The sequence below is a fragment of the Accipiter gentilis genome, chromosome 9, assembly GCF_929443795.1.
Source record: "Accipiter gentilis chromosome 9, bAccGen1.1, whole genome shotgun sequence".
Lineage (NCBI taxonomy): Eukaryota > Metazoa > Chordata > Aves > Accipitriformes > Accipitridae > Astur > Astur gentilis.
Window position 1 is genome coordinate 34,758,538 of NC_064888.1, and position 12,732 is coordinate 34,771,269.

The 12,732-nt window shown below is 48.9% G+C and overlaps 1 protein-coding gene across 5 annotated transcripts in view; it reads right to left on the minus strand.

The window, feature by feature from the left end:
* The window catches only part of AFAP1L2 (actin filament associated protein 1 like 2), a 71,073-nt gene that overhangs the window by 17,318 nt on the left and 41,023 nt on the right, over window positions 1-12,732 (minus strand). For all 5 annotated transcript variants that reach the window (XM_049811335.1, XM_049811334.1, XM_049811333.1 and 2 more), the window contains exons 2-4: window positions 9,588-9,716; window positions 8,980-9,057; window positions 4,316-4,407 (exon numbers count right to left, since the gene is read on the minus strand). In XM_049811335.1, the coding sequence (XP_049667292.1) occupies window positions 4,316-4,407; window positions 8,980-9,057; window positions 9,588-9,716 (299 nt within the window). The remainder of the gene's footprint in view (window positions 1-4,315; window positions 4,408-8,979; window positions 9,058-9,587; window positions 9,717-12,732) is intronic.

The window sequence follows — 12,732 nt, forward strand, 5'->3', positions numbered from 1 at the left end:
CTAAAGTCTATCCTAGTGGATATCTTTAGATGTGTACACCAGGTTTTTCACATAAACTGGTTGACATGACGGGGAAGAGAGAGACTGCTGAGGGCTTCCAGTGTACAGTCGGCTCAAATATAAAGGAGTTATTCCAAATTACTGTATAATTGTGTCATAAACGTTATTTTCTTTAATATTGCTGAAAGCCCTGTGAAGATCAACACATAGGTTTCCTCAAAAACAGCAATTGCAACCCATTGGCCTTACCATGAACTGGGACTTCTGCCCACTGCACCAACCCCCTCAAGCTGCTCATTGCAACTGGAGATGATCTGCTGTGCTATTGATTATCATAACAGGGAACCAGAAGGGCCAACATTTGGTGCAATCCTGGCTTTACACTGACAAGCATAGCCTGAGCAGTCGCCGGTTGTGTCTCCAAGTCTCTGACTGATAGCAAACCAACAGCTAAAAATCTCCCGCTTCAGGAACTATATCAGGAATCTTTAATTGTGCTCTCAGCAAAAAATGAAGTAAATGGATAAACAACACTGATGGAAAATAAGTCTTTGAAAAGAGTCCAAGTGCTGGAAAATCCCTGTGGTGCCTGCCAAACCCCTCCCTAAACACAAGCAAGGGCTGGCAGGAAAACCAGTGCCTCGATCCTTTAGAAATACCAACACGTGAGAAAAACAAAAAGGAGGGGGGAGCTAAGAAACAACCTTTTTACTTTTCAAGTAATTCACACAGCTGTTGAACGTGAGACAGCAGAGCCAGAGATCACAGTAGGATGAGCACACAGCTTATGCTCTTCCCAAAATCTGTGGCATCCCATCTCCCATCAGGACCCGACAGGAGCATCTCGCTGTTCTCCAGTGAGATGTTCCCTCTCCTCGCCCAGGTCAAACCATCCCTGGTCATCTGACAACGGTATGCTCTGGCTCACAATACCTCAACTGGCTTCTGACCGAGACCTGTGCAAATCCTAGATAGGATGTTCAGTGCGTGCAGGGCTAAAACCCCACTCCTCTCAGGAGGACAGGCAGAAGAGCAGGTCTCTCTCTGTAGAGGCAGCAATGTTGAACGTCACGGATCATGCAAGATCCTTCATGCCAGCCCACGTGATTGCTCCTGGTGGCCTGAAGAAGAGAGGCCAGCTGGGCACGAGCATTGCAGAGCAGTCTAAGGCAAGATCAGTCCCTTTGCAGGTCATGCCAGCATCGTCCAATGCAGGTGCGAAGCTGCCCGTTCTGCCTTGTATTTTTCCACCAACAGGTACTGCTGCCCAGAAGTGGAAGCTTTGAAGAAAAAGATTTTCTGGCCAGCAACTGCCCACGAAGGGGGATGCCACTGAGTCTGTGGGAGCTAGGTACCCTGACCACGCTGGCCAAAGTCACACATCTCTGCTCCCACAAAAGTGAGCAGCCCGTGGCTCTGCCAACCTCACAAACTTCTCAAGTGTCTTGGATGAAAACTCCTTCCTATGTGGGTCTGCCAGATGCTGCGAGCAGACTCTGAGCTTGCTTTCCAGAGCCACGAAGGACACACTGCTGGAAAACACTTGCCTCCAAACACTCAAAGCTTTAGGAACTTGTCCTAATGTGTTAAATTAAAGAAACAAAAACAAACCCAGCCACTCTAAAGCTCCACTTAATCCCTTTCCTTGACCAGGGAATGTGTCTGCAATTGCCATCTGTGGTGGCCTCCTGCCTGGAGGCAGCTCACGTTGTGCTACGACCATAAACAAATTGCCTACACAAAGAAACGCTGTGGGTTTATTTGACACCATCCCACAAGTGTCCGGGAAGGAGCGGGGCGGGAAAGGGGCTGCTCTGTTTTGTTTCCTACGGACAATGGAAGTCAACAGGGACTAGGTGGGAGTGCACCTCAGCTGCCCCAAAAGCTATTTTTTTTCCTCTTCTCTTTCCTTAAAGGCGTGGAGTTGTTTTGTCTCTAGCTTAAGTGAAAGAGTATACACTGCGTTATCTAACCCAGGCTGGCCCTTGCAGAACATTTGCCTGCTGCATTACGGCACAACGGAGCATGCAAATAAAACCATCTTGGGCATCTGCATCCACACCCCGTGACTTTCTCAGTGGACGGCTGCAGAAAGCAGCAGAGCTGCCAGGGCTACCGCAGAGGAAAGGTCACCGATGTCTGAGCCACAGCCTGCAGGACTCATTGTTTGAAGGTTGCTTTGGGACAAATCCAAATAAATTAGTGGGATCCAGCTGGGACACCCCTGTTGGGTTGCCCATTGACTGCTGGTGTCAGTGAATACCAGGAACAATCTGCTGTGCAGACCTTCATCACCAAATTTCTCCTGTGCCTCAAAAGACAAGTGTAGAACACCACCACAGGGTGCCTTAACGTCACCAAACCACAGAAAACTCCACGGAGCTAAACCAGACATACTCTGAGTCCTCTCCTAACCTCCCTCTCTCTGTGTAAAGAGTTGTGCTCCCTCCTCCACCGCCCACTGCCCACACCAGGAACAGCCAACACAGACAGGGAGGATTCATTTCCCCACAGCAGCAATTTCCACACACCTTTAATGTGGGACCACATTAAAGGTCTCCCCAGCCCCACTCCTTGAAGTATGCTCAGACACCTTTGCTGCCAGCAGCTCACCGACACTCACAGTGAAGAGGTGCTTGATTGCTTTATCCAAGGGGGGTTAGCTCCAGTGGTACGCAGGTGGGACAAGGTAGTTCCCAGCCCAGGGAGAAGACGGGTACTCTTCTCTGCTAAAATCCAACACTGTTTTTTTCTAATTCCCTCATTTAACTTCTTCATTTCCCTACAAGAAAGCTGGGCTGCACCAAACACAAGTAGAGATGCCTTGGGGAAACCCAGCTGCCGCTTCCCCGGTCATGCCTTCATTCCACCACACTGCCATCCTCCTGCCCACCTCCCTGCCACATCCACCACCCCCTCCGGCTTTGAGAAACCCAAAGCCAAATGGCGATTCCTGCTCTGGTCGCTGCTTCTAGGCGACTCCAGCTCCAGCACCGTATGGCTGGCTGCGTGGGCAGACCCCCCCCCCGGGGCTGGAGCAGCTCCCAGCAGGCAACTGCACCACGTCCGAGGGTTTGTCAGCTGCATCCCATCCTACCCCCTCGTTTTCCCAGCTCCTCCAGCTAACTCCAGCTGAGCCACACAGCCTCCCGGGCAGAAGCCCTGGGGCCTCACCCCACGTCCTCCTTCCTGGGAAAGGAGCAGATCCTCCTCGATGGTTGATGGATGCACCACCCCATCCTCCTCCACACCTCCCCCTCCTCCCCATGCACGCTCCCTGCCCTCCTTTCCTTTCACATCCCGAAATCCCAGCTACAGCGATTCCCACGTTGGATCAACTACCGAACAGCAACGTCCGGGGTCTCAAGGATGACCCGTGTCTCTCGAGGACAGCTGGGCTGGCTGGCTGGCACAGAGACAAAATCCCACTGAAAGCTGATGGTGAATTGGACCTCGGCTAGATTTAGAGTTGCCCTACAGAAAAATCTACGGCGCCAGTAACTCCTCCTTGCAGACCTGTGGGCTGTACAACCAGCATAACGCCCAGCACGGTCACCCAATGCACAGACAATACCAGACGCTTCAACTGGAAGCAAATCTGATCTTCTCTGCTAATGACCCAACCGTGCGGGGCTCTGCCAGCAAACGAGATCCTGGCCCTGCCCAGGGACAGCCCCACTGCCCCACAGCTGAAGGGTTTCTGGCTTTTATAAGTTCAAGTCAGCAGCCCAGGCACAGCTGCTTTACAGCTCAGGGGAGATTTCCAAAGCAACAGTTGAGAGCCATCATCACCTTTGTTTCTTTGAAAACCTCACTTCTCTTCTTCATCCTGGATTGCCATGCGATGGGTGCAGGCTTCCCTGGCAGGGAACGCAGCCCATTTCACGCAACGCTCCTGCACAAGGAGGGGAAGCCCAAGGCTCCTGCAGCTGCCTGCTCCATCTGTGCATGAGTTTTGGGAACCACAGGGGTTTCTGGATGCCCAGCCACCCCGGAGCACAGCCACCCTGCCTGGGCCACCAGGCAGCCGCAGCGCCTGCACCAGCCACACACTGCCCTGCAGCGTTCATAAAGACTAAATGTACAGCTGGAAACCCATACACCGGGGAGCCCCTAGTTGAGTATTTTATTTTTAATTTTTTTTTTTTTTTTTTAAATAAAGCTTACCAGGACTATTTGCCTCACGAACATACATGGGCAGAGGTCTCTCCATTTAGTCATGCTGCACAACACATAACAACAGTGAAGCCTCAAGGGGTTCAGATCCCCAGGCTGAGGGCTAAGCACTGAAAAGCAAAGGATTTGCAGAACATACCTTTGGAGGGGGGAGGTCCGGCAGGCTCTTCTGAGGAGGGGATGAATGCAATCCTGAGTCTCCATTGGTCAGGGAGTTTCTCCGATCCAGCACTGCAAGCCAAAAACACAATTATATCAATGACGTGGCATTTCCCAGCAGAGCACTCGCTACCCAGGGCTGTGCAGGAACAGTGAGGTGCTATTTCGGTAGGAAGCAGAGTGACAATTACAGGCAGCGCTGCAGGGCCACCATGTCATTTCAGGCCATGCCCAGGAATGTGGCATTAGGAGACCCAGCAAAAGAGCTGGCCTCTGGTTTTAGGGCATGTTTATCCTTCTGTATGGAAAACTGCGAAGCCCAGACCTACTGCTGAAACTTTAAAGGGTCCTGAGAAACAGCATGGGCAGAGACTATACAGTATCTGGAAATCCACAGCACTTTAGTCCTTGCTAGCTCTGATCCCTGCTGCTGCAAGCAGACAACTCAGTGACTGTCCCCACTTCTGCTGCCTTTCCAGAAAAATGGAGCTAATGCCACCCTGCTCCCAGACCAAACTGCAAAGGTTGCTGCCTAGCTGGGCTGCACAATGGTTTATCAAAGCCAGCCAACAACAGTAATTTAATCGCTATTGAAGGAAGAGTTGCTCTTGAAGCAGCTCGGGCCAAACATGTGAAAGGGCATATGGCAGCAGAACTGCTCCAGGCGATCTGCGTCTGCCTCCGGAAAGACAGATTTTTCCAAGCAGCTGAATGCAGAGTGATTCAGTAGCTGGAGGGTACGTTGAAGGCTCAGAAAACTTGTGTTCAGTCCCTCTTCCCCCACCACAGAACTCCTGGGTGGCCTCAAACGAGTGCCCAAATCCCACGACCTCTGAGATAGTGCAATGCAGCAATGCTCAGGAACAAGTGGGAGCAAGGCACAAATGGCTGGAAAATGAAGGACTTTGAAGGCTTTATACTGTGCAGAGGGGAAGTCCCCTTTTATAGAGTGTCTCTTGCCAAATACCTTGGGAGAAACGAGGCTGAGGTATCCAGATATTGCAAGTCCAGTAAATTAAGTGAGGGAATTGGGTCCAAAACCTGCAGCAAGTTGATGCTCCAGCTCCCTCAGTCACCTGCTGATGCTCCAGCCACATTCCTCGGGCACACACAGAACCCGGCAGGGCATCGCGCAGTGCCCAGCAGCGGTTAGCACTGCGCTGAGAAGACGTGGGCAGGAACTTTGCTGCATATTTCTGGGCTTTAAAAATAGAAGCTGGAAACCACATTGCTTTGTTCACGTCTGGGGCTTGGAAGCCACAATGACAGCTCTGCCCTGCCATGCTGCAGCCAGCTCCTGGCCTGATGGTGCAAGAGCCCGAAACACGTCTCTTGTGACAAATTGCTCCCTGTAACGCAGGTCTCCTGGTCACCAGCACTGGCTAACTTCAGTAAGTCAGGAGGACAAGGAGATCCATGGATCAATAGACACCAACTCTCAGCAGCTGTCTACACCCCGACAAGGACTGCTGGATGTCTTGTAAGGTTCAACCAGAGTAAAGTAGGTGAGCCTATGACACAGACTGATTGTGGGGAGACCAACCTACCAAAACACCCCATGATTATACTGCCAGAGTCATATCTACAGGCTGCTGTTAGAGGTTGGCTTTTTCTGTAAAGGACCAAGGAGATGGCACTCTCGGAGCAGACAGCTTCCATCAACAGCAGCTGCTGAGGCCATTGCTACTTTTGGAAACACCAGAAACGAGGTTGAGATTTCCCAAATCCCCAGTGGGCTACTCCCCAGGAGGGGATTATGTCCTCACTCATGGTCGTCCACACAGGGAACTTTTCAGGGGCCTCTTTAGCAGGGAGAAACAGACAGGCCAACTTGCATCCTCCTGCATCACGCAGAACCTCCCATGCTCAGCTCCACAGAAGAGAAATCATTGCAGCAGCAAAACCCACTGCCAAGCCCTTCACAAGTGGTGGCCATCTGTTCTCGACTCTTCAGCAAACCTAGCAATCATCCCACTGAACCTCACCGTGCCAGGAAAACGCTGTTTGATTTCTGTACCAGCAGTTCATCCTCCTCCCACCAACCTTGGAGCACAGGACGGAGACCACAGCTTTGGTCCTCACCCTGCTGGAAACCTGCCCACCTCTGTGGACACATGCCCATGTGCTCCAGCTGAGGAGCAGAGCAGGATGTGATGGAGCTTTGATTTTCAGGCTCCGTGCAGGAAGAACCACCCCTTTAACCTTCATCCTGACAAGACCCCTGGGAGGTGTTACGGTGTTTTCTGTTCTGAGGCTGCAGAGGGCAGCTATCGCTGTGCTCAGCATATGGGGACAAGCACCTAATGCACGCTTTCTGTATGGAGAGCCCACACAGCACGTGCTGTACGTACCCCTTCCCTCTCCTGCTACACGTCAGCACCACAAATCACAGACCGTTTCCTTATTGGGGTGGGAGGGAAGGAGTACTTCTTACTAGACAAGCGTTAACGCTTTGTAGGTGTCTTCTGATAAAGATGTCTCTAAAACCTGGAATTTGGAGAGAATTTAGAAGAGGGAAGGAAGCAAGAACAGGCAAAAGCCTGCTAAAACTTGCATCTGTACTGCTACTTATCTGTGCTCTGTGTCCTTTGTAAAAGTGAATGTCTCCTGGTATTTAGGCTAAGGACCACAGCGTGCACCACCGGGAGCCCTACACTGTGCATCAGTCCCACCTCCCAGACTCCTGCACCTCAATCCCTCTGTGCCAACTGAGATGGCATTTGGCTAACTGGAGAGCCCCACGGACTTGCAGGGTGGAGGCTTGCTGTGTTCCTCAAGTACAATGAGATCAAGTAAATGATGGTGCCTTCATCACTCACTGCAGTGAATTCAATTACTGTGCCATAAAAAGGCACCTCAAAAGCAGCGTACTGTTCAGCTTAAATCCTTACCGATGAAATTGGAAGTAGATACAGTGAGCAGTGAAATACGGTTTTTGCAGAAATAGCATATTTTAAGGTTTGGAGGGGGGACTTTTGGAGCTGATGTATTATCACTTTGGAGAGCATTTCACTCTGTGCTGCTAGAGCACACTTGAGCACAGCTACGGTGGTGAAGAAACCCTGCAGGGCACGAGAGGTCCTGTTGGCCTCAGCCACAGTGCGGTCACCACGTCCCATCAAAGGCTTTTGGTGAAACGAAGTGCACAGAGCGGCACTAGATAAAGGGGTGAAGGGAGCTGCATAATCACCAGGAGATCCACAGCACACCCCCAGCACCAGTGGGTACCAGGGCCCCCTCCATCTGCTGAACCTGAACCTGCAGGTCCCACCACTGAGCAGAGAGGCACAGACCTCTCCATCTAGTTGCAGAGGCAGGATCAGGGCTGTACACCCAGCTGCAGCTATGGCTAAGATCCCATACACGTGTCTCACCAACTTCAGCATTTCCAAATAACTCAGAAGTTTTACTTGGAATAGGGAGGTTGTTGAAAATGGAGAAAGAGAGAATTGCCAGGTCCCACAGGGAGCAACTGAGTGGGTAGGCTCACGGCCTTGATAGGGAAAAATCTGAAATAAAAGCACCAACTCTAGACGTAAATCATCTGAAATTTGGCCCTGTGTTTCAGCATGGTGGATCAGTGCAAGCCTTGTTTTATTCACACAAATGAGAACCTGTAGAAAAAGATATTTCTGTTGCTGCTCAGCTGCTGGGAGCTAGCCGGAGGCTGTACAATCCTATTATAGAGCATTACAGCATCACCCAGAGGGCCCTGGCTGGAGATCACACTGGGGCTGCATATGTGTAATCTGGGAGGACATCCTGTCTTCAGGGGTATTTGAAGTTAACCTAAATTCAGCTGCAGGTAGTATAAAAAAACAAAACACCCCACCGCAAAACAATAAACCCAAACCAAACAACTCGAAGTGGAGCTATAACTACTGCAGGACCAGCACATCAACAGCATGCTGCACTGATGCATCCTCTTGTCTCATCTATTTGGATCGAAAGCTTTGGGGTAGGGTCAGACTCTGACTAGGTCTGCATTAAGGAGATGTGTGTCACTAAATCTCACTCTATGCAATTATCAAAACCAGCTTTTGTGATGAACTTCAAAGAGCAGGAACATTTTTAGACAATTATGTTCTTTGCCATGTTACAAATTCAAACGCTGGGAAATCTAAATGAATATTTTATCTACGTTTAATTTCTTGGCTTGTACACTGCAGAACTCTCGCATCCCGCAGGAGATGAAGGTGCCCACGCAGGTGGTGAGGGTGCAGGCTGCACCCATGAACTCACCTCACAAGGTTGCGAGGACGTGGACCCTCTGGGCTAGTGCAGAACAGCATGCTAAAGACGACATGCTTTCAAGGTCTCAAAGAGGTGACTTGTTTTGTGGCCAAAGGAAACATGAGGGCTTCCTTAAATATTTCAGGCACTAGAGCTTCAAGCCTTAGAAGGCAACATTTTTATCCCAAAATAACGCCCTCCAAAGTGCTACTTCCAGGAATAACCCCACAGTGTTGGCAAGGACCACTATTTCTAAGGGAATGTTATGAAGATGGCAGTCCTTCCACACCGTCAACTGCCTCAGCCCTCAGAGCTGCCAGAGGAGCCTCCACCGGTAAAGCAAGGCTCTAACCACGTGTGCCTTCAACACCCCATTAGACATGATGCCACCATTAATCTTCAGCTTCCTACCTTTGTCTTGTTTCTCCTGGTCACCCTGCTGTTTATGGATGGTCACTTTGTTCATATAAATATATTCCTCATCACCACCTGCAACCAAAGGGAACAGTGAACTTTTTAACCACCCGCTGCTTTCACGTTGCTAAGTTTTTCCACAAAGACAGATGTAAAATGTGTCTCTGCTCAGTACATTTGGGGAGAACATGTTGGTTGAGGCAATGTGCAGAAAAAACCCAAGCAATAATAAAAAGCAGAAAAATTAAATGCTTTATAGTCAGGAAATTCCATAAGTTAAAATTTCTACTTAAACAGTAACTTGGCCGAACAGTACATCCTGTGTATCTTACAAAGTGGATTAAATAAACTTAAGGTTTAATAAGGAAAACAGAAAGGATCAGGAATCTTGGGAATCCTTTGCTTGTAAAGCTGGACACATAACTATAGTAATTTTACATAAACAATTTGAGGTCGCTGCAAAAATAATCTCCATTTCGTTTTCTTCTTTTAATTTTCATGTCTCCCCTTCCTTCCCGCCAGCCTCCAAGAAAATGTTGCTTCAAGACCCCGTAGCAATTCCCACGAGAGCCCACCACCCTGTCCTTGGTTGTCCTTGCCCATACCACTGGACTTGGTGTAGACCCGCAGAAGGTCGGAGAGGAAGCTCTTCTTCACAACAGCAGTGCTGCTCAAGTTCTCCTTGTCCAGTATCCTCAGAAAATCTTCAAGTTCTGTGAGCAGCTGCTCGAGAGCTACAACAGCAACAGGGACAATCGTTGGCAAAGCAGTTGGGTGGCATGTCAAAAGAGGACATACATTAAAATTCTGTATTTTCCAAGATGCTTTGTATTTTTCTGCCCAGGAATAATTCATATTTCATTTTCCAGCTTGAACCCTCCCTCTAGTTTCGAAAAGAAAGTGGGTCCCAAAACCAAAAAGCCTCCAGCTTCCCTTGGTCTGTTCATACATCAGTAAATTCCATGTAAACACCTATTCTTTTTGCTCAACTGGGGAAAGCCTGGAGGGATTTTGAGCATTAGGCCTGAGATTACACAAAAGCAGCTAGCAAGTTCTTGATACTTGCAGCCTGAGTCCCAGCAAACATCATTCAAACCTCATTTGGATTGGGATCTACCAAAGACCCTGCTTTTTGCTTCCTCTTTCCAAGCCTCTCCTTATTTCTCTGTAACAATTTGAAAGCGTTTATGTGTGTCTCCCAAAAAGAGACAAATAACCACCCCACCCCACGTAAATCATAATTCAGTATCTTCTCAAGCCATCTTGCTTGGGTAGTGACCACAGAGATCGTTGTACCACGTGGAACTGAAACCCAAGACCGAGCAGCATCTCAGACAACCTCAGGAAAACCTGCCACACCAAAGACATCCCTGCATACCCGCAACAAGCGACTCGGACATGCCGCTCCCCAGCGCTGGCAGCTGAGCCAGGCTAATAGGTTTGTTTTCCTCCTGAGGAGGTGCTACTCAGCTCTGCCACCGACAAATCACTTCTTTGACGGAGCTCACGCTGAAGCAACAGGCATTTAATTGCTTGCTTTTGTTCACACTGAAGTTTATCATGGGCTAATTAGCAGCAGTGGCAGGAGCCTGTTCCAGGGAGGAAAAAACAGAGTATTATGCGGAGAGAGGAAGCGCTGCACAAGAATGATGGTGTGTGGGAAAAGCACGGAAAACCCAGCCAGGGCTGTTCCTCCCCTTTGGAGGCTCCCCTGCTACCCCACTCCATCGCCCCCTGACGCTAAGGAGCTGCGGGGCAGATGGGCAGCAAAGCTTAGGTTTGCCACTGCCAGGCTGCAAACCAGGCTGTGACTCCTCAGCACACCATCAAGGAACATGACACATGGAGAATTTAACTGGGGCAATTCCCTTCACTTACAGCATTTCCATGCCGTGTGTTCCCGTGGTACCCTGTGAGTCACAGTTCACACCCATGAACTACAAAAGCGTTAATATTCTGGTTTCATAGTGCAAAGCGCCTGAAGCATATCTAGTTTAAGAGGTACCACCTCCAAGGTCAGAGAACATTTGTGTAAGAGCAGGAGAGAGCCATCACCTTCTTACTCCCCCATCTTTCGCCACCAGGCAACCCTTCCTTGGGAGAATACATGTTAGAAGACTGATAAATAAACCACAAATTATACCGTAAAGGTTTACGTTGCTAGCCATTAATTGAAAAACACACTACTGCTCTCAAACTGTATTAATCTCCACTAGCCTGACTGTAAAACAGTCTAATGACTCCAGATCAATCCGTAACGGCTCCAGAGGAACCTACCAACTGGTAGTTCTTCACACTTTGTTTTATACCCTCTACACCCAATTAATTCTCTTCTCGCCTGATTTGGGACCAGTAGAGAACAGAAAATGCCTGTATCGTGCTGTGTTAACTGGAATGATTTTGCTAGCTGCTGTTTTGCCCAGCTATAACCCACTGCAACCCAGAGAAAGCAAGAATCACTTCAAGAAACAACAGCTTTTTTCAAAAACTGTACGGAAACGGGTAGTATTTGTTGACAACAATAGTAGATGCCACTGACATCACTAAACAATGACCTGCGAGCATTTGGTGTCAAACACACTCATAACCAGCTTCTCCCAAGCTTCAAGGAACCTGCTGCTTTAAGGAAACTCCACTGGGGTAAATCACAGCCTTGCTATACTCGCTCATCTGCTTCAGTGGCACACTTCAGAAAGTTTAAATTGAGGTCAGTTCCTGCTGGTCAGGCCTAGCGGACAGGACGTTTATGTGTCAGGAATGATATCAGAAGAAACAAAACAAAAAATACCTAACCTTAACTTGAAGCTTCAGAAGCAACTCAGCTCCCAACAGCTGCCCACATGGATGTCACGATACCGGGTTTGCAGGGAAGGGGGTATAATTCCCATTCCCTCCTCCACTCCCATGACTGCAAAAAATGACTTTATTCTTCTCCCAGGCATTCACAGCTAGCACACACACACAGGGCTGAGTGCTTATGAATAGCACAGCCCATACAGTAGGTTACATTTTCCAGCCCACCAAAGCTGAATTCAGGCTTCTAGTGACTCAAAGCAACTCATTTAGGACACGATCCTGGGGCCAGAGAGGTCAGTGGAAAGAGTCCGTCAGGCTTCAATGGATTCAGACTTCAGGGACTCAAGAGGGATTCATTTTGCTCTTCTTCAGCAAGAAGCAGCATATAAACCATCTGCTTCTATGCAAGCATTTCTTTGCTCTCAGCTGGACATTCCCAAGCCAAACCTGATACCTGCAAAAATAAACTGCCATTGAAATGAATGTGACCATTTATTCTCTCATATCAGAAGGAGAACAAGCTAATACTTATTGGAGAGTGATGAGTGTGAGAAGTAAAAAGAATTAATACAACGAGGGTCTGTAAGATACTTGTGCAAGCAAGTATCACAGCAGGTCCCAGCAGGTCAATAGGACTAAGAACAGCTGAGAGCTCATGTACTTCAAACCATCTCAGGATTTCAAATGCTGGAAACCACTGCTTGATCTCAGCTAAAGACCTATCATGCTGTGGTGATGATGTATTGAACATGCTCATGGCACAACCAGGTTGGTGGTTATCCAAAGCAGCCTGAAACAAATGGCTCTCCCTCCAAGCTACGTTGTATTGCTCTCCTTATCTTAGCAGTTTAGAAATGAGAGCACATGAAGAGACGATTCCTGTAACTAGGCTTGCTCTGCAGGTCAGTAGTTACAGATGCAAGGAACGCGTTCGCAAAATCTGGGAGCTGTGAG